Source organism: Delphinapterus leucas, chromosome 5 (assembly GCF_059928025.1).
Source record: "Delphinapterus leucas isolate spDelLeu-1000000601 "Yukka" chromosome 5, BTC_Dleu_Yukka2, whole genome shotgun sequence".
Classification (NCBI taxonomy): Eukaryota; Metazoa; Chordata; class Mammalia; order Artiodactyla; family Monodontidae; genus Delphinapterus; species Delphinapterus leucas.
Window position 1 is genome coordinate 70,381,236 of NC_143133.1, and position 27,177 is coordinate 70,408,412.

Below are 27,177 nucleotides of genomic sequence, written 5' to 3' on the forward strand. Positions count from 1 at the left end.
TACTTTTTCATCTCTCTGCTTTTATTTTAAATACCTTTGCTTCATACCTCCTTGCTTTTTGCCCCTAGCTGGGTGATCTACAGCAAAATAACTAATCTCAGAGTTTCTGTTTACTCAGCTATAAACTGGGAATTATATACCTGCCTTATCACACTCAGCAGGCTGTTATGACAGCCATATAATTCATAGCTGTAAGTGTTTAAAACTTCAAAAACACTATACAAATGTGTAATATTAGTATTACAGCAGAGTTTAGTATTAGATATAAGTATCACTTCCTATTTTTCCCAATTATCATTTAATCACCATAATCAACACAAAATATTATACAGACACACAAACATTATATTGTTAAGAATGCCATATTTAACAAAGTAAACAAAGCAGAATCTTCCTTTTAAAAAGACTACACTCTTAAATTTCTTTAACAAGTTGAATTTTTAGGAAGTCTTTTCCTGACTCCGGGGCACTAATTCATTCTAGTCTCTGGAATCAAGGAACTAGAGGTAATATTTGAAAAAGAAAAAAAACAGCAATAAGATTATGTTATATTTTAAAATACATATATCAAATACTTGATGCAAGTCATGAACTTTCTTATTTGTTTCTTCTTTTCATGTTGACTCACTATGAATGATGCATTATAATTTTAAAAGACCATACTGACCCTGTGACCTGTGTGTATTACAGTTGCATGCAATGAAATAGGTCTCCTCAAACTGGTCACCAACTTTCAGTTCGGTAGTGACTGCTGTGGTGATTAGTATTACAAGGACAGATTTAGGAGGGACGTGACAGAGACGCTGAGAGAAGGAAGGAAAGAAGGAGGTGGCACGTAGCAGAATGAAGAACATTTGACAGTAAGCAGTGGGCATGTCAATGAGATTTTAATATTTGCATCTACTTTTCTTTTTCCTTTGTGCATTATTTTTTTAAAAAAACAGTTTTCAACCCAACACTCACAGCGCATCCCATTTTATGATTTATTTATGGACTACGTAGGGAGCCTGCAGCTTTGTCTTTCAAATTGTCTGCCCTTTTTGCCCTGTGGTTTATTGCATTACTGCCATCATTCTGGAGCACCAACAAGAGATCGGCATCTGTCCTCTCAGTCTTGAAAAGGGAACTTAACAAGTGCGTTCAGCTAAGCTGTGTCTTTCTGTTTCATAGGAATCACCACAGTGCTGACAATGACAACCATCAGCACTCACCTCAGGGAGACCCTGCCAAAGATCCCTTATGTCAAAGCAATTGATATTTACCTGATGGGTTGCTTTGTGTTCGTGTTCCTGGCTTTGCTGGAATATGCCTTTGTAAATTACATCTTCTTTGGAAAAGGCCCTCAGAAAAAAGGAGCTGGCAAACAAGACCAGAGCGCTAATGAGAAGAACAAACTGGAGATGAATAAAGTCCAGGTAATATATTAAATATTCTCAACAATCTTCTTCTGAAATTCAGCAGCAGCATCGTGCCCAGGGCTCTCATAACAGAAAAAAATTATGAAATACTAGTTTATCTTTAATAAGGCTCCAACCACCCTTCATTTCACATATTTGAAAATTGACAATTGAAGATGTTAGGTTGAAGTTTACATAGCTTAATAACATACCTGGGCCTGCAACTCAACCCTAAGTCCATTATTCTTTATTTTAAATTATATAGTTGTGAAACTATACACAAAAGAATAATTCCAGACCTACTTAATAAACAAATGAGAGAACTAAAGTGAACAAACTCTTACTCCTAAGTGGCAATGAGGCATTATAGCACGGTGGTTACAACCACAGAATGGAATCAAACTGCTTGGATTTAATTCCCAGGTCTGCCACTTACTGGCTTTAGAACTTCAGGCAAATCAACCTGTGTAACTCCTTATCTAACCTCTGCTCCCAGTGTCATCAACCATAAAATGGAGATTACTATAGTATACCTATCTCTCAGTTATCATAAGGACTAAATGAGTTTTGTTACTTCTTTTAAAGTCTATTATTTGGAACAATACCTAGTGCATAGTAAGAACTCAATAAGTATTAGCTATTATCATATACAAGACATTGTCAGTATTTTTCCTTTGCTTTTCACTGGTAGATCTTATGACCTGTGTTCTCACTGTGCATTAAAATAATGCTTTGTTTATTCTTTTTAAAAATCCCTATAGTCTCTACTTCTGTGGCATTTTTCACTGAAATCATTTGACAATTATGTGCGTTGAAATACTGGAGCCAAGACAAATTGTTTTCAAGATGGCACACAGGGTAACGACTCAAATATTCATTCACGATTCTGAGCATTGGGGGTACTGCTCTAAATGATGGAGTTTAGATGCTAACGTGGGAAGACAGGCAGTAAACAAGCAAGTATCGAGAGCATAATTTCAGGTAATAGGAAGTGCTACAAAGAAAGTAAAACAGAGTAATGGGCAAGAGAATGTGTGGGGTCAGGTTCAAGGGAACAGGGAACTTTGATCAGGTGATCAGGAAGACCTCTTTGAGGAATTACCATTTGATCTGACACCTATGTGATGGAAGCAGCAACCATGCCATGTCCATTCTAGGCAAAGAATTGTGTGACATGTTAAAGTACTGAGAGAAGACCAATGCAGCAAGAACATAGGAAGTGAGGGAGAAAGAGAATAATTTGAGTTGTGGCTGGAGAATCAGGCAGAAGTCAAATAATGAATCTTCAAGGTGTTTCTTCATGCTCTTTAGTAGGATATCAAAATTTGGCAAACACTGTCAGGTCATTAGAAAATTACAAATGAGGAAAACATACAGATTCAACCAAATGGGCAAAATTCAAAGCAACACACTCAAATAAATGTATACTCTTGTATAAAACACTATGCTTAATGCCATGGGAAAAGGAGTAGGCATGATACTTGCCCTTGAGAAACTTCTGATCTGGCTGGAAAGAAAATTATGAATGGATTATAAAATAAGACAGGACAGCATTTATCCTGAAGAAAGGTTGAAGCTTCCTATTATCTGATCGTAGCCATACCAGCTTTAAAAGTACTTTAAGGGGGCTTCCCTGGTGGCGCAGTGGTTGAGAGTCTGCCTGCCAATGCAGGGGACACGGGTTCGTGCCCCGGTCCGGGAAGATCCCACATGCCGCGGAGCGGCTGGGCCCGTGAGCCATGGTCGCTGAGCCTGTGCGTCCGGAGCCTGTGCTCCGCAACGGGAGAGGCCACAACAGTGAGAGGCCCGCGTACCACAAAAACAAAAACAAAAACAAAAAAAGAACAAAAAAAAAAACCAGCTTAAAATAAAGTCCATAGGAAAAGATTAACATAATATATGAAGAGATGGGAAGTATCAGACTAGGATTTGAGACTATAAACAAGAGCCAGTGGAAATCATAGAATTGAAAATTTTATTAGATGGATTAGAATCAGATTTCATACCACAGAAGAAAAAATTAGTATGATTGAAGGTAATATTGGCCTTCTCAATCTTTCCATTGCTCCAGTTCTTACCATAATTGCTACTAACTCAGGAATGCCTTAACTGACATGTCTGTTGATTTATATTTTGTACCCTTGTGATTTGTTCTCATGACATCCTGTGCTTTTCCACCTTAGGACTTACCACAATATAGAGTATATGTGTAATTATTTTATTTGTGTAATTATTTTTGTAACCTCTATCTCTCTGCTAATCTCCAAGCTTCCCAAAGATAGGCACCAGGGTCCTTGTCTATTATGTTTATTGTTCTTTCCTTGGTGGCTAGAACTGAGAAAATACCAAACAGGAACTTTTTGAATGAATGACTGCTAGAGAGGCCTTTTTCATTCAAGGTGAGTTCTTAGATACCACACAAGGTATTGAGTGTTACATCACAATGTTTTATAAAATTCTTATGTATTCATAGTAAGTAAGAAAAGGAGACTATCTACAGTCCATTTTAGCTTCTGCTCCAAACTTACTTACTCTTTCTATCGCTTTGATTTTTGACATGTTTTCAAGCATACTTTCTATCAACCTCTGTTATTCTTTCTGAATCACAGTGATATAGCACCAGATAAATACAGTCTCCAAAACATGCTGTAAGTTTTTATAAACTTCTTCATATTTAGACGGAATAATAATAGACCAGTACTATCTCAAGGAAATTATAATCATGCCTGTAGCTGCTTAGGTTTTCCAGTTCCTGACTTCCTTATCCTATTCTAAAACCAGGGGCTCAGGCAGACAATGTGTCAGTAACAAAGCAAGTGTATCACTTCATCTGTTCAGCGCATCACCTCCAGCAGTGAAGTTAATGATGTAACCTAAGTGGTATTTAAAAATGTTACCCTCTGGTTAAATTTAAGAAATAGAAAATATTATATTTTTTCTTTACTATAATGGTTAGATGATCCTCCCCTTTCCTTTTAGATGTTTATAAACAGTTGAATTCAAATGACATATATGTTCTGGTTGGTCCCAGACAATTTTTATTTGAGGGATCCCTAATATCGGGCTTGGTACCCTGGTGCATAGAGTGGCATTGATCATTTATCACACATTACTCTGATAGCCTTGGCTGGGCAGTATTGTCAAGGGTATCTATACTGAAGCTTCAGAAGTGCTTGCTTTGTCTTGATTTATATTTCCACCACTGCACTGAAGTATCTTTTTATATGAGTACAGGTGCTCAATCCAGACATTAGGAGAGTTTCAACCTCCAACATGATAAAGACAATAGATTCATAAAACCCTCAGGTATCATTTGAAGCTAGAGATGGTATTTAGAGTTTTGAAAGATAGATTACTCAGTACAACTAAGCTGTAAGTAAGCTACTTTGGGGCCAGTTTTGTACTAAGCTGGAACAAATAGTTGTATCTGCTGGCCACAATGCCTGCCCATTTGCAAATAGATCCACCTAAGATAGAATGGTTGCATGGGTGGTCTCTGACCAGAGACTGACTCAACATCATTCTAAGTCATGGGGGACACTGGTGAAACCTGCTGAAGAGTCATACCCGATGGGCAGTTGGAACCCCAAAAGTCAAGAAAGAATTTTTCCCTTCAGAACCAGATGTTGATACTGTAATCTGGCCTCTTTTCCTCCCATTCCTATTCTCTATGGTGAATCCTCTATACCTTCAGACAACTTTCTAAATGTAACTAAACTCTGTATTGTGATTAATTCCAGGATACAAAATGTGTGTGAAAACAGTCTTCATAAATGTAAACAGCTCTCTCAGGTCTAGCTTGGAACAGCTTGATACGCATATTAGCCTTTGAGCCTGGGCTCCGCCCCACATCACTGTCTTGCCATCAGCCTTTAATGAAACTTTAACCATTCTGACTTAGTATCTTGGATTCTGGAGAAATCCAGGCAGGGCCTCTGATTTCTAATGACCACCTGTGTTAACAGTTGATGAACTTCTTTAGCCCTCAAACCCCTGCCCAAATCTGGCTTGGTCCATGTTTTGTTCTCTAGCTGTGGCTTAATTTAGCTAATCTTCGGGGCCTTCAGCAACGTAAGAATCTAATTTTCCTTTCCAGGCATCTCAAAATCTCTCTCTCTCTCTCTCTCTCATCTTCTTTCTGGCATCTAGTCTCCAATTTCTTCTATACTCAAAAAGATAGGATTCTTTTGTGAATGAGAGAGAAATCTAACTTACTGGCTTAATAAAATCTAACTAGCTTAAAAAAAAAGAGGGGCGGGGGAGTTCTTTGGCCCACACAACTAAAAGGTCCAGCAAAGATTGTAATTTCACATGAGGCTATACCCAGATGTTCAAACAATGTCATCAGAGAGCATATCTTGTCATCTTTTTTTTTTTTAACATCTTTATTGGAATATAATTGTTTTACAATGGTGTGTTCGTTTCTGCTGTATAACAAAGTGAATCAGTTATACATATACATATGTCCCCATATCTCTTCCCTCTTGCATCTCCCTCCCTCCCACCCTCCCTATCCCACCCCTCTAGGTCGTCACAAAGCACCTAGCTGATCTCCCTGTGCTATGCGGCTGCTTCCCACTAGCTATCTGTTTTACATTTGGTAGTTTATATATATCAATGCTACTCTCTCACTTTGTCCCAGCTTACCCTTCCCCCTCCCCGTATCCTCAAGTCCATTCTCTACGTCTGCATCTTTATTCCTGTCCTGCCCCTAGGTTCTTCAGAACAATTTATTTTTGTAGATTCTATATACACGTGTTAGCATACGGTATTTGTTTTTCTCTTTCTGACTTATTTCACTCTGTATGACAGTCACTAGCCTCCACCTCACTACAAATAACTCAGTTTCATTTCTTTTTAATGGCTGAGTAGTATTCCGTTGTATATATGTGCCACCTCTTCTTAATCCATTCATCTGTCGATGGACACTTAGGTTGCTTCCATGTCTTGGCTATTGTAAATAGTGCTGCAATGAACATTGTGGTACGTGACTCTTTTTGAATTATGGTTTTCTCAGGGTATATGCCCAGTAGTGGGAATGCTGGGTTGTATGGTAGTTCTACTTTTAGTTTTTTAAGGAACCTCCATACTGTTCTCCATAGTGGCAGTATCAATTTACATGCCCACCAACAGTGCAAGAGGGTTCCCTTTTCTCCACACCCTCTCCAGCATTTGTTGTTTGTAGATTTTCTGATGATGCCCTTTCTAACTGGTGTGAGGTGATACCTCAGTGTAGTTTTGATTTGCATTCCTCTAATGATTAGGGATGTTGAGCTTCCTTTCATGTGTTTGTTGGCAATCTGTATATCGTCTTTGGAGAAATGTCTATTTAGGTCCTCTGCCCATTTTTCGATTGGGTTGTTTTTTTTTTGATATTGAGCTGCATGAGCTGCTTGTAAATTTTGGAGATTAATCCTTTGTCAGTTGCTTCACTTGAAAATATTTTCTCCCATTCTGAGGGTTGCCTTTTCATCTTGTTTATGGTTTCCTTTGCTGTGCAAAAGCTTTGAAGTTTCATTAGGTCCCATTTGTTTATTTTTGTTTTTATTTCCATTTCTCTAGGACGTGGGTCAAAAAAGATCTTGCTGTGATTTATGTCATAGAGTGTTCTGCCTATGTTTTCCTCTAAGAGTTCTATAGTGTCTGGCCTTACATTTAGGTCTTTAACCCATTTTATTTTTGTGTATGGCGTTAAGGAGTGTTGTAATTTCATTCTTTTACATGTAGCTGTCCAGTTTTCCCAGCACCACTTATTGAAGAGGCTGTCTTTTCTCCATTGTATATTCTTGCCTCCTTTATCAAAGATAAGCTGGCCGTATGTGCGTGAGTCATTGAGAGCTAATGACTGACAGCGACATCACAAATGCGGTTCGTTACAGGAGCGGGATGCGCAGATGGAGGTTGTGGCTGTGTGGCTCTCTGTGCTCTGCAGGTGAAGGCAGCTGAGCACACTGGACAGCTTCATTCATTCGACTGTAGGCTTCTGGAGGGACAGCCCGTTCCATGGCCAGCATCACTTCACTTGGCTTCCTGCTCTGTACTTCAGAAGCACTCAGTTAATGGGGATCTAACTGAATTGGTTAACAGTAAGGAAATCACTTTCTGTTTGCAAAGTAGATTGAGCCCAGAGGTACTTCTTAACAGGGTTTTAAAACTGCCACTGACAACTAGATTATATTTTATTCCAATTACACTGAAATGAGTTCTGGTATATTTCCTGATTGAAAATATCCAGAAGAGTTCAGTTCAGTGAGTGACAGCATTTTTCACAGCCTAAGGCATTCTTTGGGTATTTTGGAGGCAGAGAGAAGGGGAGGGTGAATGAGACAGGACGGGTGGGAGAGAAGTGAAACCCAAACTAGAAAACAAACGTATACATTCACCTGGGGTTTCTACAGAGGGAAGAAATACAGCCAGCATGTCAGTGTTTCCTGGGCTTTAGTCACCCTCCTGATTTTTGCCATCCCCTTTGTATCAGTCAGCATTCTCCAATGGAACCAACAGAAACAGAACCAACATACACGCGAGAAGATATTTATTTTAAGGAACTGTCTCGTGCGGCTGTAAAGAAAGCAAGTCCAAAATCTGTAGAGTGTGCTGAAAACTCAGGCGGGATTTCTGTTTCAGGCCTGAGACAGAATTTCTTTTCTGAGAAACTTCAGTTTTTGCTCTTAAGACTTTTAAGGGTTAGGATGAGGCCATGCAGATCATCGGGCTGAATCTCCTCTACTTACAGTAGCTGATTGAAAATGTCAATCACATCTACAAAATACCTTCACAGCGACATCTAGACTAGCGCTTGACCAAATAACTGGGCACCATAGACTAGCCAAGTTGACACATAAAATTAACCACCATGCCTTTTTACCCCCTGTACTATCATTCATTCATTCAGTAGATATTTACTGACTGCTCCTATAAGTGCCAAGCACTTTTCTCAGGTCTTGGGAAGTAATGGATAAGACAAAGTCCCTGCCCTCCTGGAGCGACACTCTAGTGGGACATTTTGGGGAGGAACCAGTTGGATAAGAAGAGAGAGGATCAAAAGTTCTGCTCTGGCCATTTGAAGAATGAGATGCCTTTAAACATCCATGTATAGGCAAACAAACTTTATGGGGAAAGAGGGTACCACTGTTTCATTTTCTTCATAATGCTACTCAATTTTTAAAAACAAACTTTATGGGGAAAGAGGGTATTCCCCGTTTCCTCTGTAAGAATGTATAAGCGCCAACTCAAGAACTGTATCTCTTTTGTTCACTGTTATCTTCCCAAGACTGTTGCATTCTCAGAAGTTGAAAGCAAGATATTGTGATTGAGAACCACTGTACTGCAGGAAAGAAAGAGAGGGTTCACCAGCCAGAAGCTGTCTCTCCCCATCTCAGGTCTTTATGCAGTGAAATCCCAGGTGCGCCCTCATATGTGAGCCCGTCCAAGATTCGCCTGTGGTCAGGAGTATCTTCAGGAGGGACCTTCAGGAGGAAGATGAGAGAAAGACTCAGCAGGCAGTGAGAAGGCAGATCCCATGGTCACAAGTGAAAGCATTTCAAAAAGTCTGTTAGAAAGAGAACTTAACAACCTGAGTTTGAAAGAGGTCACAGTATTTGTCCAGTAAAACATTTAGAACCAGTAGGAGACGGGAGCAGTCACAGGGTTTGTACCCGAGAGTGTACAAGATTAAGGAGCTTTATTAACTGAGATCCCTGAAATTCTAAAACATGGGACATGACGTCCTATTGCTCGTGGAGAGGCTGATTCCTTCATCAGTGTCGGAGACAGTGCTTGACACAGAGTAGGCACAACACTTACTAAATAAATGAGTGAGGGAATGAATGAACTGTTAACGTTTTAACACTTATCCATTCTACACCTAAAATTACCTCTTGTAACCCATGAATATACCTGTCTAATAGGAAGTGGGCTGAGGATGAAAGATTAGCAAGCCCTTGGGGCTGCAGATCTAAAGCCACGTTCTCTGCTCCCCTTTATTAGACATCTTGCACGTTGATCATCTATCTGAAGGGGAAGAGAAAGCATTATTTATTGGCGCTCCTGAAGCCTTAATAATAATTATACTCATTTTTCTCTAAATTTAGGTTGAGTGATGCTCTAAACTTAAAAGAGAATCCGTGGTGTTGGTTTGAGGATTACGTGGTCATATAATTAAGTCATTACCCCCCAATATTAGACAGACTTACCTCCCCAATCACCAGAACCCTGAACAACCACAGGCTTTACCCACCAAAGCAGTGGATTCAACATGCACGGCCCTAAATGGATTGCACCTTCTCTGGTGGCAGATCAGAGGGAGAGAAGAGTCCAGGAGGCTCAGAGCCACATATGCCCGCCTCCTTCCAATTGTGCCCATAAGATAGGTCAGTGGCGAGCAGTGAAAGAGCTTGAAGTGTTCCTCCCGGAGCTTGTCTCCCGGGGAACTGGAGTGGCAGGTCTCTTCCTCTACGGCAGTATGAGGGGTGGGGAATGATTATCTCACTGAACAGTTATTCCAAAATCAGCAACGCTTCAGGAAATCTGTTAGGCTGTGTCTGCCCTAGAATTCCAGTGTGTCAACATTTTCATTTGCCTCACTTCCTTCTGTTTCAAGATTTGAAAATCTTCGATGTCTGGATCATGCCCAACTCAGATGTCAATATTTCCTTGTTCAATGAGGCAGCGTCACCACTGCAGGTGCTGAAGCAATGCCCAGCATGGCTCCTTGCTGCTTCTGAAGACGCGAAGACACACTGGCCGCTTTCCCCGTGGATATTATTTTGGGAAAGCTGTGCTGATTGTGGATATCAGGATCCCCTGGGTGTCCTTATATGGCTGAGGCAAAGGGAAAGCTACTCTTCTCCTAAGGGCAGGGGTTAAGGAGAAGCCAACCAGAAACTTGCTGGTGTCAGCAGTGATGTGGTTACTACACACCCACCTCACCAGGCAGCAAAATCTTGGAGGGCGGAGGACGAAATTTCATACCTCTGAAGAAATGCTTGTGCACACCATCACACACACAAAATCACACACACACACACACACCCTGTAACACCAGCTTTTAGGAAAGGTCCTAGACTATGTAGGAGAGAGAATGAAGATGGGCAATAACAGTTGTAAGACATTCCTTATTTTTCCAAATAAAGAACACGGTAGTGTTAATTTAACTATACAGTAATGAAATCAGCTTTCATGGGTAGCTGCAGAAAGGGATTCATTATTTTACATGTCAAACCATTTAAAGCTATGATTTCTGGTCGATGACAGAATATTTAGAGGGATTTGCACAAACTAATAAACTTCATGCAATTTATAAGTACCTCTGAGCCTGCACCAAGGTTAACCAAAATATCTTAATAAAATGTACCTTGTTTGTCATGACTTCTCCTTAATGAGGAGCATCTCTATGCTTCATTGGCTAATTCTAAATTCTAGCAACTTGTTTACTTAAGAGGGATTTCTTAATGATGCATACAGTACAGATCAAGTGATTCCGTTTTACAAGTATTTTCTTCTGCCTGGAATATTCTCCATAAGCAAAATCTGTCAAAAATTAGAAACAAGCCCTTGAGATTACCTAGTGAAAGCCTTTCATTTATGGATGATGAAACTGAGTTAATAACAAAACCAGGATGAGAATGCAGATTTCAACTCCCAATCCTGTGTTCTATCCTCTACCCATCCTTTAAGATTCAGTACAAGCCCCACCTCCTCATGAAGCCTTCTATGAATCCCAATGATTTCTCACTTTTATGCACCCCAATCATGGTCTATACTGTATCATTTAGCATTTGGTTAAAAGTCTTGTCACTTTCAATATTATGTCATATTCTTGTATCTCTAAGGAGACTATTATCTCAAGGACAAAATCCATGTTCGAGGATTCTCTTGACTGTTCCACAGTACCTAGCAAATCACATGCATCACCTAATCTTCTAACTTAACTTGTCCCGTCTCTAATGAATCCAGGACTTTGCTCCTTGTCACTTCAACCCTACTGTCCTCTTTAGTAACATAAACTTCCATATGCATGACATTTTTAACCATAGATTTACACTATATTATACATATATATATACACACACACACACACACATCCTTGACAACTAGCACTGTAGCTGGCTCATAGTAAGTGTCAATAAAGGTTTGGAGAGAGAGAAAATTCTTGAGGTCACTATGATCAGGGAAGGTACACAGGTACACAGAGGAAGTAAAATGTTAAATTGAGCCTTGAAAACATATTGGTTAACGTGCAAAGAGGAAATAAATGATACTTGAGACAAAGAGTATCCTATGTTTGAATTCCAAATTGGGTACTTATTATTTGTTAAATCTTAGGCAATTTACTTAACCTGTCTGAGCCTCGGCTTCCCCATCTGCTGAACTAGGATAATATTATAGATTTCATAGTGTCTGAAAAATAACTGATAAATTACACAGTAGGATTCGATAAATAGTAGTTACTAACAACAGTAACAAAAATTAATAATAACTCCTTGAATAAAGAAGCCAATAGATGTCCCAAGTGAGGGCACAGTGGGTAGCCTAGTTAGACTACAGCAAAATGCTTCACAAAGGGAAATGATGTTAGGTGAGAATGGAGAGCCAGAGGCCAGATTCAGTCACCATTTCTTTCTCCAACCAACTTGAAGCTTAAAGCTATCAACTGCATCACTAAATTCACTGCAGGATGTGACGATGGCCGAGGACTGTGAAGTGGTTCATTCTTAGTAAAAAGCACATGGGCATTGAATCAGACAAGACATGGGTGGTAATCTCAGGTCTGGCACTTACTGGGGCGTAAACTGGAGGTGGTTTGTTGTTGTAAGTGTTAAACAAGTAATATACGTGAAGCATCTACCATAATGCTAGGCAGATGATGGACACGCAACAAATCTTAGTTATCTTTTCTTTCTCTCATTTGTCTTTGCCTCTTCCCAAGCTTTTCTCTAGCTCTCTCTTTGTCACCATGTTCTTTGCTTGCCTACCCAAACCTACGGCTTTCAACAAGGGTTTACTGAGATCAGTGTCATTAGAAAGCATTTAAAAGCACGGACTGTAAGTCGGGCACTGTGCTAATAACTCTAAATTTAAACACAGCTGCCTGTATTGTCCTTGGAAGTATTTCAAATTCATGTGTATGAATGAGCCATGTCCCCTCCAGGTAAACCAGATGCAAAGGAGATCAGCTTGAAGTTAAAGCCACATCATAGGCCAAAGGTGCTCACGATTCCTATAGTTCCAGAAGTGTTTATCTGGGCATAGCATAGAGAAAAACCAGGAAACCTGGGCTAGGTATCACTGGAATGGTAGGAAGCAACAGTGAACAACAGTGGAGACACAAAAGTCAAAGTACAGCCAGGCATGTCCTTTCAACCCATGCACCCATCACACTTCTGGCAAGTTAGCCAGAGGAAATAACTATGGATATGCACAAAGACTTAGCTAAAAGGTTTTCTTTGCAGGCCTGTTTATTTAAGAGTATAACAGTAAAGCAAGCCTTAACATCTAAAAATAGATTGATTCAATTATGGTTTATCCATATAATCTATGAACACACGCTGTCACAGAGGAATATTTATTAATGTGGAAAGATGACCAGGCTATACTATTAACTGACAAAAGCAGATTGCAAAGCAAAATATACTAGGTGAGTCTGTGTTTTTAAGTATATATGAATAAAAAAAAGACTGGAAGTTTAGCAAGATATTAAAAATAATCGACAATGAAGGTGAAATTATTTTTTATTTTTTGTTTCCTGATTGTTTATAGTTTTGAATGTTTCCATGTATCACTTTGTAACAAGAAAAAATGCCATGTATATAAACATATATATGCTATTTTTTCAAATACCTATGGCATTTTTGTTACAAAATATATGTATATATGTAATGTATTTATATGGCTTCGATAAATGGTTTTTAAAAACAAAAATTTTTAAAAACAAAAATTACATATTTTACATATATAAAATTATATATTTAATAATATACTACACATACTGTTTTGTGAGTGGAGATAAATGGTGGATGGATGAATAGATGGATGGATGGATTAGATTAGGTAAATGATAGATGGATGGTAAATTAGATGATAGATTAGATCATAGATAAACAGTAGATTAGACGGATTGATAGATGATGGATTCGATACATAGCTGGTAGATAGATAGATGATAGATAGGCAGGTAGATAGATGTCCAGGAGGCGCACAGAGCCAGATGTCTAGCAAGACGGTGTGTATTGAGTGCCACGCAGTATCAACAGTTACAGGTTAACCAAAACGAGCGAACGTCCGGGCAGCTGTGCCTGAGCCCCTCTTTTCTCCGTCAGGTGGACGCCCACGGCAACATTCTCCTCAGCACCCTGGAGATCAGGAACGAGACTAGCGGCTCGGAAGTGCTCACGGGCGGGAGCGACCCCAAGGCCACCATGTACTCGTACGACAGCGCCAGCATCCAGTACCGCAAGCCGCTGAGCAGCCGCGAGGCGTACGGGCGCGCGCTGGACCGGCACGGCGCCCACAGCAAGGGGCGCCTCCGCAGGCGCGCCTCGCAGCTCAAAGTCAAAATCCCCGACTTGACTGATGTGAATTCCATAGACAAGTGGTCCCGAATGTTCTTCCCCATCACCTTTTCTCTTTTTAACGTCGTTTATTGGCTTTACTATGTACACTAAGTTCAGTCCCCATGGTTCCTTAAACGACTACTTTCCTCTTCTCTTAGTTTTTAATCCCACAGGTCCCCAGCAGCGGTACTGCTGTGCTTTTTGAGGTAAGAGATTCAGTCATCCAATTGGTTTTAGGTCTTGCATATCAGTTTTATTACTGCACCATGTTTACTTCCAAAAAAAAAACAAAAACTCTATTTTTTTTTCCAGTCTACTGTGGTCCAGGTTACTGGCTCTTTCAGAGCTCTGTTAATTGCCATGTTTACAAACAAATACACACAACGAGAGAAATTAGATAGGCAGATCTTTAGCAGTTCTAGCCGCCCTGGATTTGACTGATTATTTTTTAAGTAAAAATGAAAAGAGGACCCAGCTCTCTGTGTGCATGGCTTCCTGGTCAACTGTAACAATCTCATGCTGCCAAAAAACAACACAATTTCCAGGATCTCAGAAGACAAAACAAAGCCATTGATAAGTTACAGATTTCCAGGAAGAAGGGAGAACAAAAAGGAGCCTAGAAGAGGAAGGAAGTCTCCCCTCCACCCTCAAGCTGCCCCAGGTCCACTGTAGGAGGGGGTCCCAGCTCCACGGAGGAAGAGGGGGAGACTGGCAAGCGCTGCCCCAGGTTGTGCAAACCCAATCTGCCATCTTCACCTCACCTTTAAGCTGGATATTCTGAAAAATGCTTCTTTCTCAGACTTCCAGGCAGATTTAAATTAACATTAGAATCCAACCTGGTAGCCACTGGGAACATTTTTCTTTTCTTGTTAAGTATAAGGAGTTTGGGGGGCAGTGACCATCTTTAAGCTCTTTCAAATGAGCAGCGCTGAACTTACTTCCTCAGCCTGGAATCACTTGACGCTGTGTCATGAAGCCATGGCATCACATTGCCCTCGTTCCTCCTTTAGAGAGATTGAGAGAAAGACGGCGGGGGTGGGGGGGGCGGTGGGTGCGCTTTGAAGAAGAGGGTGGTAAGAAATTTTTGCTTGAGAAAAATATTGCCCTTTCCATGAGGAAGGCAAGATTTATGTGCTGTGAAAAGGGTGCCTGGGCAGTTACCTGAACTGCCAAATCTTTAATCAAATAGTATATATTTCTTAGCCTTCCAGAGAGCAGTATCTAATGGTGACAAGGTAGCTGCACAGTGCTAGTTCCTCAGCTAGCATGTTATGCCTCTGCTCTCTGAGCTCTGCATTCCAACACAGGAAATGAATGCTTCAGGAAATGCACATATACCCATTTTGGTATCATGCTCCTTCAACGCCAGATTTCTACTTTAAAGAAAACCTTCAAAACAGCAAAACCACAGAATAACAACAACATCACTGAGCCTTCAAACATTTACAACAGCTCTGAAAGTATAGCCCTTGTCTACAGTCGTTACTGCTTCTGCCTTATCTCTGCTCATGGATTACTTTGCTCATCATACAAGGAGCATCCCTCAAGAGCCCAGCACACAATTCTAACCATATCCAACCAACTAGAGTCGAGATTCATCTCATTTTATGTCATTAAAGCCTCGTTATTTTTGTGTATGTGTTCAGCCTGAGCATTTAAGAATTCTGTGTGTTCATTTTCAAGACTGAGTGAAACCCAAAGTTGGCCGAACAGTCATGAAGGCGACTTGGGACCTCACCTGTGGATGTGATATGAGTTGAGGTAATAATAGGGATGACTGCCTCTGTGTGACGATCTGGCTTTCTCCCTAAGGCTGTGATGAGGGCCCATGTTTACAACAGCATCAGCTGCTAGAGACTATAAACTTAATTGAAAAGAGGAAGCTGAATTTCTACAGATAAACCCAAGGAGAGTTATGAGGTGTTCTTTTAGAAAGCAAGAGGAAAAGAGAACCCCCAAATACATACATGGTTATGCTATAGCTAATGTATGTTAGTAAGAATATAAAAACCCTGCTTTAACTGGAAAAATTATCTCAGTGGTTTTATGAGAAATGAATCGGGCATGGGAACCAAATTTCATTTAAGTTTTCAGTTGTATAATCACAGTTCCCTGGTCAAGAAAATCTCCATCCTCTGGGGATGAAGCAATCCATTTCGAAACTCTGTTTAGTTAGTTCTTTGGCAGGGTGAGATGCTTTTCCATCGTGAAATGCCCAAATAAGACTAGAACGTGGCCATACCAGTGATTGTAAGGTCAATATTCCCAGTGACTACCCAGGAACCACTGTGTAGCCGTTTATTTTGAACGCAGGAAGTGAGGCTTTTGGCTGATACCTAACAAGGATTAATAAGTCAAAACTCTTTTAAAAGTTTTTAAGGATGAAATGCTAAATCAGAAACAAAGTCTCTGTTGATCTGTGTTCCATAACAAAACAATTTCTCTTTATTTACCTGTTTAGATCATTCTTCTTGGAGAAGATTGAGCATAGTTTTTTTATTATTATCTTGCCTTAAAAGTCTAGAGAATTTGATGCTTGTAGTTTTAGATGTAAAGCATCTCTGAGAGAAAAAGAACGTTTTGAATTCTCATCTTTTATCCTTTGTAAAATGTAAAACTTAGTAAGCCTGAATCTACCATCAGGCACGAAATGGTGTCACTGTAGACCCTCCTGGATGTAGACAGTCACAGCTAGCACTACACAAATTGTGTTACATAGCTCTGGTTTTAGAGGCAATGGCAGCCAGAAAAATGGAAAAGCTGCCATATTTCTAATTAATAACCTCTGGCCTCACTTCCTTCTTCCGGCACCTCCTAGCCAAGTCCTCCCCAATCTCGTTCCAGGCTAAACAGTACACAGAAAAAAATCCTTCCTTCTCTGCCTCTCTACCTTGTCTTGCCCAAATTGATGACATAAAACATAAAAATTGCTAGACATTCATAAGTGCCCTCAACCTGGTCCCCGTTCCTGAAAGATTCAGATCGCTACATTTTAGAGGGGTTACTGTTTAACCATTTGGGGGTTGTCTTCTTTTAGCCATAATCTCCTGTATTAACAGAGCGGCAGCAGAGGCTGAAAACTGCACGGACGCACTCTCTTATGCCACAGTCATGTCCAGGGGACCCCGTGTTCATAAACTGTGAAACAGACTGAGTCTTAGACTTAACCTGTAGAGACCCAGCAGAAATCCCGTCACTTATTTGCCAATGATGACTTCACACTCATTCCAACCAGTCATGTTTCTTGACTTAAGATATCAGGGGTGACATGTGCATTACACTCACCAGCTTTGTGAGGCCAAGACCCAGGTAAAGACATATTTTTGGCTTGAATTATCCAGGATTGTTGCCCCCATCCTCTCCATTGCCAAATAGAAACAGCAGACTCGTTGGTAGTTCTGCTGACTAAAGTGTTTTCACATATACCGTCTTTACTGTCCGTTACAATCAGTGAAGGATCTTGAAAATGCAAAGAGAAAATGTGGTGCAGAGAATAAAGTTTGTTTTATGGATCCAAGGATAGGCTTTCCTTAAAAAGCATTACGTACAATACACAGAAATGTTGACCAAATCCCATCTTTCTAAAATCAATGACTGCTTTATAAATATTCACTTCAGAAAGAGCTCAGTCAAAATTTGCCAAGTGAAACAAACAAACAAAAGATCTATTTATAATGTTAGAAGGAAAAGCTCTCCAAGATTTCTTATATGGACAATTTTTAATAGTATTTTACAAAGGGTGATGTGCCACAGTTGTTGTTTTTTTTTTTTCCCTAAACAAATATAATCAAATATTTATCCCAGGAGGGAGGGTAAAGGAATGTGCAAGCATTTGTTCATGTTGGTTCATCAGCAGTTACTGGGATGAGGAGGACAGAAAAACGAACAAAAATATCTGTTGCTTGAAAGCAAACAGTCAACACAGAGGTCAAGTTGTTAATGGAATGTAGAATATTATGTAAACTTCCTTGTAAATTCTGTACATAGTTCATGGAACTGTTCCCTGTGGCGTGGTGGTCCTCAGCTTTTGGGTGGATGTTTGAAAAATACGAGCATTGTAAATAATGTAAGCTTACAAGGCACTCGCTTTTATTCATGAAGTGAAATGACTAGTGATTTGGGTCCAAACCAGAATCTTTTTAGCTCTTGCTCTTTCTCTGACATTGTGTGTGTACAGTTGTGTAATTCTGCCAGGTGTCTGTGATCACTGCCTCATGCCTCAACCCCGCTGAAAGGGACTGGAGCTACCAAGAAGTCTGCACACCCCTGGGGCTCAGGAACAGCACACCAGCAGAGACAGGAATCTTAACGAGCTGCTCCTGGAACCGTGCCATGAAAAGTTTGACGCGTTTTTAGCAGTCACTTGTGGCTACCCATATATTCAGATACCAAATTATCCATGCTGTTCAGGGGGTCAAGAATAGAAGACATGATCAAAATCCACAGGGAATCCAAAGCTTCATTTGCACCAATAGCTTTAGCTTGTACCTTCTTTCCTTCCACAAGTGTTCCCAGAACTTCTAATACTTTCTAATAGAAATGGATGGATGGTTGATCAGGGTAAACAGTCGAACGCGCAAATGATGGGAAGGAGAAAAGGAGGAGATAGCCAACGACATTGATAACACCAACTGGCTGATTCATGCCTGAAAGATCCAGAGGTGACCATGTCACTGTTTTTGAAGGGTAAAAAGAAGTACTGGTATAAATGGACTGGGTATTGACAAGTATTTTTCAACTGGGGGCCTGGGATATGTTTGGTATGTGCTAGTTAAACTTAAAAGAGAATCTGGCAATTAAATGTTCTCAAATATATTTCTCCCAAGTCCTGGTATTCTTGAAAAAGTCTTCGGAATGGTGGGATATTATGCCATAAGATGTGTTTCCATGCAGACTGGCAGTCCCAGAGAGGGTGATGGTATCCACAGAAATTCAGAAATTCTAAGCAAGTAGGGAAATAGATTGGTTTCTTAGCAACATTTGAGAGTGATCGATGTCTTTCTTGCAGGTAAGAACTTAGCAAGGCAAGGCTTTTATTGCCAGCATTTTAAGTGCCAGGAAGAGTGCAGGGAGCCATCACTGTAAGACATTTTGGCTCCAAAATGTGCCAAGTAGGGTCCACAATCAATTGAATAAGAAACAAAGCCCTGTTGGAACTAATCAAGTCAATTTCTAGGTCCAGAATACATTGTGCTTTTGCCTAAATCCTGCTTTTTCCAGGTAACTGAAATCAACTAAGCTGACAGAAAACTCCACTGTTAGAGGCTGCAACTTCACAAACATTTGAAAGGAAATCCTTTTCAATAGAAGAACTTCAAACCAGAAAATACTAAGTTCCTGGAAGGATAAGCATAGCTTTGAGTTTGTTTTTATTTCTCCAAACCAAGAATTTCCTTACTCGAACTGAAGAGATCTAACAGTTGTTTGTTTTGTTTCGGTTTTCCTATTTCAAAAAGTCCTTGGTACATCAAGGGACTGGCAACCATTCCTGATTGGCCCCTAGATACTTTGTCCACCCTGGAACAATCAGCACTCATCACCAAGGCTTCAGTAGGAATTCAGTGTGGGAAAAGGAGGTATCTTTCTGAACCAGTTGGCAAAGAAAACCATTCTCATACCTGCATTTTCTCTCCTGAAGACAATAGAAAAATAAATCAATAAAAATTGTTTCATAAAAGAGAGGCCAAATAACATTATGCATTTGCCTAAAGTACACAGGGTCACAGATTCACTAACTTAAAACAGCCCCAGTTAGAAGCCAAAGGATAAATAAGAGCAATCAGTATTGCTCTCTGGCTCCTACTTCTCCCTGGGTTTCCTTTTGAAGAAAAACAGGGAAGGGGGAACATTTTCCAATATAATTTTTTATAGGTGAAAACTATTCAAATACGATATGTTTATGCATTTTGCAAGTTTGGCAACGTGAAACAGATTACCTCTTTTGTGTTCATTCCTTTCTGGCACCATACATCATCCTGACTCATGCCTTACTTTTAACCCAATGAAATCAATCCCTTTCTTTTTCCTTTCTCATTTCTAAACCTCATAAGCTGTCTTGCCCATGAATAGCAGAAAGCTTAAGCTTCTTTGGACTTATACTGCATATCTTCAATTGAATCTACAAAAACAGTGAATTTTAATAATTTCCCCAAATTCCTACTCCTATTGCCTTTAAGAGAATGTTAGAGGTAGCTACTGTATAATCACAGTAGCCTCTTCTGAACTGCCTTGGGTTATTTTTCTTTTCTGCTTTTCTGTCCCTTATATACAGAATACACGTTTACCTAAACCTTCTCCCTCCCAGTCTAATTCAAAATGAAATGGAAATAAAAATCATAAGCTCAAACCTAAGAAAACTACATTATCTACAGTAAAGTTTGAGGATAAGACCATCTCCTTACATTATAGTTGTAATGTGGTGAATTCACACTGTATCAATTCTTTTTCATCAAACTCGTTTGTGTACTTCTTCAGTCTTAATTGTATGCCATTTAAAAATCTATTATTATTCCTCCCAGAATGGCTAATCATTTACACAGCACACCATTAGTTACAGACTGTCCTCTAGGAACTTGACCTAATTCATCCTTTCTGTATCTGATTCCTATTACAGATTTCCACTTCTATGCATTACCCTACCCACTCCTCTTCAGCCTTCTAGCAGACATTAAATATAGTTAGTAACTGGACAGGTCATAAGGCAAACTGTCTAAACTGCCCCTATAAAATATGTGGAACATCTTTTTCCTCCAGACAACATTTCTATATTTAGAGAACAGAAAGTTCTCTAAACATATACCAAGCAATGTGCAGCTTAACCTTAAAAAGTTAACTATAAATGAGCTGCGTGGTGGGGAGAAGGAAATTATAGTGAACAGCAGACACCTTGGAATTAGGATTTTGTGACCTGGGCTTTATGCTGTCACTATCACAGCCTAGTTGTGTGACTACGGACATTCCACCAGATGACCCCCAAGTTCCCTTCCAGTACTAAATTTCAAAGGGAATTTTAAAGAGATTCATTTGTGTAGATTACCAGAAAGATACAGGAGTCTCATGGCCTCTGTTAACACAGCCCCACAAATTTAGTTATATCCCTTGTTGCATGTCTTTGGGAGTAAGCCATCTGGTGTAAAGTGAACTGAATTCAAAACTTGTTCACAGTCCTCTAAAAATATATAGAGAACATAGAGTTAAATTTTCAGGCAAGTGGCAAAAAAAAAAAAATTTATGACTTTAGTAATCGTCTACACTACAATATTTCCCTCTAAAAGCACTGAAGAGTCTCATATAACATAATCATCGTGGTCTCTATTTTCAGATATCTGAAAGATGTTGATCCCTTAGACCATTCTCTCTAACTCAGTCAGGAATGGCCATGGAATGCCCCTCCTGAGTGGAAAAGCCAACTTCTAAGCAGCATCTGAGCAGAAACGCTATTGCAGTGCCTTTCCATATTCCTTCCCATCCTAGACGCCATCACTGTCCTGTGTCCTGTAATGGGAATAGCAGGTATGGTTGAGCTCTCAGGCAAGAGGCAGCCACCCATCTATTGGAAAAGATTCCAGGTCTGTTATCCACTCTCTCTGCCCCCACTTCTCCCACCTCCTCCTATCCCCCACTTAAATCATTAAATCTGTCAAATGTTTTAGGCACAGCTATGGCAAAACTGAAAGTTTACTTATTAAATTGCAATCAGCATTTCTAGCTATTCACATTTTTAAAGATGCATCCTAGTGTCTGAACAAGATCCCTAATGAGATTCCTGCACACAGATGTTCATAACTTTTTTTTCCTTTTTTAAAAGATACCTTCCACCTCTAAACTTTAATGATTCTCCTGAGAACCCCTGACCATTCAAAACTGTTAGGAGAGTGCCTGGAAATTCCTCCCTTCCACCATAGGCCATTCTATGGATGAGATGGTCTCTTTTTTGTAGAGTTATCCTAAGATTCTGCCCCTCGACCTCACACACCCCACAAAACCTTCCTACGTACAGATGTATTCATTACTCCTCTTAAAAGTAGTGAGCTAATAGTTTTCTATTACTGGTTTCCCACACTTTTTTCCTAGTGATGGTTTCATATTTAATTTCATTTTTTTCAAAACAGAGGAAGCATTCCTAAGTCTTCAAATTTTCACCAAGTTGAGATTAGTACTTACTAATATGTATATCAATTAGGATTCATTTAAGTGCAAGTAACAAAAGATACAACTAAAAGTAACTTTAACAATCAAAATGTTATCTCATGTAACAGAAGTAGCGCAGTTACTGGGTTAATTATTTCAATAGCACAATGATGTCATTCAGGACTCAGGCCCCTTCCCTAACCAGTTCTTAACTCTGTATGTTATCAGCAGCCATTATGGTTGCAAAGTGGCTACACTTACGCACTCATATCAAGTGGAAGAAATAAGGGAAAGCCCTGCCTTGGATTTCTTTTTAAGAGCAAGGACATCTTTCCCAAAAAACTCCCTCAACAGTCTTCTCTGTTGTCCCATTGGCCAGGGTTGGATAACACATCCATTCCTGAACCAGCCTCTGATAAGAGGAATGGAATTATCATGATTGGCTTACAACACTAACCCCAAGCTGCCCAGTGTCTGGGAAAAAAGGAGGTGGGGTGGGGAATATGTTAACAAAAAGAGGGAAGGGGGCTTCCCTGGTGGCGCGGTGGTTGGCGGTCCGCCTGCCGATGCAGGGGACACGGATTTGTGCCCCGGTCCGGGAAGATCCCACATGCCGCAGAGCGGCTGAGCCCGTGAGCCATGGCCGCTGAGCCTGCGTGTAACGGGAGAGGCCCGCGTACAGCCAAAAAAAAAAGAGGGAAGAATGGCTTTTGGGTAGATATCCAACGATGACTGTCACACATTGGTCTGAGGCATCAAAAAACACTTTCCCACACATTATTTCCTGGTTTGACCTTCACTACAATGCTGTGAAGTTAAGATGACAAAACCAATATGTAGAAATAGAGGCTCAAATAGGTTAAATGATATACTGAAGATCTGATAACTAGTTAGTGATGGAGTTAGTATTCAATCTCAGTTTTTCTTGGCTCCAAAGGCAAAGCTTTTTCCACTCTACTACACTGCCTGGATTTAATCTTTTTAACCTGATGATCCAGGTTGTGGGTAGTTCAAAGATGAGTGGAGAGTAGGAGAAAGGAGAGTGATTTCCTCTCCCAGTATGTCGATACTGTGCCGAGTAAACACTCTTGCTCTTTTTTGTAATCCTTCTCCATCCTTCCTCCGTCCTCCACACAAAAGTTTTTCATTACTCTCTTGAGGGAAAGTGTAGAAGGAGTAGCTTGTACAACATCTAAATAGCCTGAAGCGTGCCCCAGTTTGCCTGAGATAGTGCCAGTGTGTAATTATCAATAGATAATTTCACTCAAAATTGTCCATTTAGATAACGAGTTATATAGTCACGCTAATTATGAGGTCTCATGATTCCCATACCTGGAGGATATGGGAAATATTAGCAAGTTAATATTAACACCTTGGAGAAAATATCTTGGCTCCCTATGAATCTTTTATTCATGACTGACCGCAGTCTTCTCCATCACTCATGCTCACTTCATTTCTCATTGTACCCCTCACTCAGCTTCAAGCATGCTAATCCTTACACTTTCCCTACCCTTCCACTGCAGCGGCCACCTATCATCCCAAAATGTTCTCGTTGCTGTGCTTGAATTTTTACATTTTATCTCCAGCTCAGCCTCCTCCTAACGCCTCCCTAATGAATCCGGCCAACATCAACCAAAAAGCCATCATGAGCAAACTTCCCTCATTCTGTTCACTCTCCCTCTCCCCTTCACCCTCAATTCTTGTGGCCATTTTGTCCAAAGATAGTTACTTCATTTGTGTATTTTCCAGTAGTTTTGCAAATAGATGCTCTGCCTCCCTAAATAAAGCGTAAGGTCTTTAAGGGTAAATGCCCCATTTTCTAATTCTTTTGCATTGCCCAAAGCATCTATTATTCTGTCCATTGTAGAGAATCTGTACATGCTGACTGAATAACCTACGTTGCTAAATGTAGCAACAGAGAATGTCCATAATGGACATTACTTTCAGAATTATAGATAATACCTTGTGAGGCAGGTGTCCCTGCTACCCTCCCCCAGGTTATTTTAGTCCCATTGAGCCTATGTCTGCAACCTCTAAGTGGATTTTTTTAAATGCAGCTAGAGTTACAACTGAACCCAGGTTAGGGTCTGTGCCGAGTGGTCACTGAGATTTTTTCCATTGTTTATGACTATACAAAATGAATCCTAACACCACCATTCTAGAGTCTGCCAGTCTAGCAGACTTGGACTTTCCATGCTAATTACTACTGCTTTTCCTCTATGGAAGAAGGAACTGTTTTATTTAAAGTTTCATTTTTCCCTCGTTTACCCAAGTTTGCCTTGTTAAAAGCCTTTGGAGCTAGATTCTACTGGGCATTTACTCTTGAAGCTGGGACTACACTGCATAATTGGAACACTCCAATGTGAATTCTAAGAGAATCCTCCCAGAGAGTATGGCACACCAAATTTCGTTTCTGCCAAGAAGTAAATAGAAGGTTGAGAACTATCTAAGGGGGATGGGCAGTTCTTGACATTCACCAACTGTCCCTCAAGACTGCATAAAACAGATGTACAGAGAAATACCTTTTCTGCCCCTCTCCTTTCAGCTGCTAACTTTCCTGTTCTCCTGTTATATATATTATTTGCATAAAAGATATCATTTGCAAGCCTTACCTCAGAGTGGCAACCAGCCACCCCAGTTTTACTAGATATATTTTTCTACTTGATATTTCCCCAAATACATTGAATTGCAGTGTATCTGCTTTTTCTTTTTTTTAAGCGAATCAATTTCATGTTAATCTGTTTCCTACATCTTTTTTAAATACTCACTGGATAAAGCTTGAACTATTTTCTATTTTGCAACAATGCCACTGAGACATCTTGGGGGAAGCCCCTTGATTATTCTAACTCACTGCAGTGTTGTGGAAAACAGAATCATATACACAAGTGAAATTTCACATTCAGAACATCCACTACTCTTCTAAGTATGGAATACTCCTGATTAGATATGCATATATTCATTGACTGTGTTGCTCAACTCCTTATTTTAGAGAGGGCCAATAACCCTCTTGTTAAAAACTACCATGTGGCATTATTACAAAGTCAAGGTTGCATGAGGGTTTTGGAAATTCCAAACGATATAAATGTTTACAAGGGCCAAACTTTTTTTTTGACATCTTTAAGTTTATTTCTGAACGCTAGGCAGCATTTTGTGCCATTGTGATGGGAACCTAATGGCTAATGTGAAATAATGCTGTCATGTCATTTAAAAGGTTAATGAAAATGTAAAGAGGAAACTTTAATACTGCATAAATACAAATAAAACTCTCTTTGAGAGAAACTCATCTGGGTTAGGGTGGCTTGCTTGAAAAATTCTCTTGGCTGTCCATCATCTCTGAATAATTATTTCACTCCTCTGTCTTTACCCAAGGAGACTCAACTTGAGGCAAAGATCTTTACAAAGTGATTCAGGAGGTTTGGGAAAGCAGGACTCATTAGGCTAAAGATTGGGAAAATTACTATCCTGCCAGCAATGGAACATCTCTTTGGCTACCATCTCACCTAAACCTTGATTGACTCCAAAAATTAGCTGAACTTTCCAAACCAGTCTCCTGCTATTTTAATTCACAGCACCCTGTACTACATAACTGGATCTTTCAAAAGCAGGTGCTACATGTATACAGAAAGAAATGCATACCTTCCGTTGCCTCTCAAAATCCGTTATGCTAAATTCACCAAATATGTTAGAAGATGTTAAGTGTTTTGTTCCTTGTGTTTTTTAATCTCCACTAATCATTTTGCTGAATTGTCTATTACCCTCCTACTAAATGTGAATTAGCTAATTCCTGAATGGCATTACACAGCTCTTGTAAATAAAATAACCCCTTTTCCCCTCTTTATTTTTCAGCAGGCAGAACTCCTTTAATTACAGAGGTACATAAATTACAATATATTAATGTTCTTTTGCTCTTTTGACATAAGCATTTGCTTTCTTACATAAGCAGATAATACTTTTGTATACCTACCAGACCACTAAAAAGCTCAAGGGCAAGAATGAGTATTTCCAGAAACCTACAGAAATTTTAATGAAATGAGACAGGTTTCACCAATGCCAAGAAAGAAAAGGTAGACTCCTTACTTTTGTAATCCAACTTTCTATTTTGTATCAGTATATACTGTATTTTCTGATTGAAACTGCTGTTCTCTCTAATGAAACTTGTGCTTTTCTGTAGTTGCTTTTTACATTTGAAATCAAAATTTCATACAGTATGCTTGACTTGTACCCTTTCTGTTAGGAATTTGATTAAATATCCTAACCGTTTCATTAGTTCCTTTTTACATGCTTAAAGTATTTGATGTTAGGCCTTTGCTATCTCAAAAATGATCTGTGGACAAAATCCATGAAGCCAGGAGACTGTGATTTATACACATGAAAGAAGAAATAGATTTCCCGTTTAGCAGTGAATCAGTGACTAAGAAGCTGTTCAGTGTCTTCTGATTACTGACCCTTTTACCCTTCATGGCCTTTTTTCTACTCATCATTCATTGAGTAATCATGTATTCTTGTAAAATGCAAAATCAACTTACATGCAATCAGGTATGGACACAAGAAATGCTTGTGCTCTCGATTTCAGGACTCACAGTCTCATACCTTAGCACTCACGGGACTGTAGTTTACTCATTATTTTGTTAATAGTGTGGCTTTGCTATAAAATAAGTTGCTGTTTTCTTCAGTACTACAAGATTTTAAATGTTGCAGCAAACGAAAGAAAGAAAACACGTTTGAAGGCTGGTGTCAAAAACCATCAGCTGTACTTACAAAAGCCGTTGTGCAGCTTCTGAAATGAAGTTTATTGCTGTAAATATGTATAATTTATGTTAGCCTGTTTATTCCTAAAACACAAATAAAACTTTTTTTATTAAAAATGCCTACATATAAAAAGCTTACTTTGTACTATGTTTAAAAACATGCAAGATTTCAGGCATATCTTTTTATAATCCTTAAAAATGTTTAGAATTCTGAATCTTTCATTTGGGAGCTTTTATTATAAAATTTAATACAAAACAAAATCCCTTTATTTGGAAGAAATTCTTTGCCGTATTATCCAACAATTGGGAGAAAAATGCCAGCACTCTTCCAGGAGCTTATTTCTGTAC

At 39.5% G+C, this 27,177-nt stretch overlaps 1 protein-coding gene across 8 annotated transcripts in view; it reads right to left on the bottom strand.

Moving 5' to 3' along the window:
• Window positions 1-27,177, bottom strand: part of COMMD8 (COMM domain containing 8) — a 152,276-nt gene that overhangs the window by 105,896 nt on the left and 19,203 nt on the right. For 2 of the 8 annotated variants that reach the window (XM_089911882.1, XM_089911886.1), the window contains exon 5: window positions 1,263-1,356. The exons of 3 other annotated variants lie outside the window; for them this stretch is intronic. In XM_089911882.1, the coding sequence (XP_089768008.1) occupies window positions 1,263-1,356 (94 nt within the window). 3 more of the 8 variants (XM_022564914.3, XM_022564922.3, XM_022564943.2) reach the window with 3 other exon arrangements.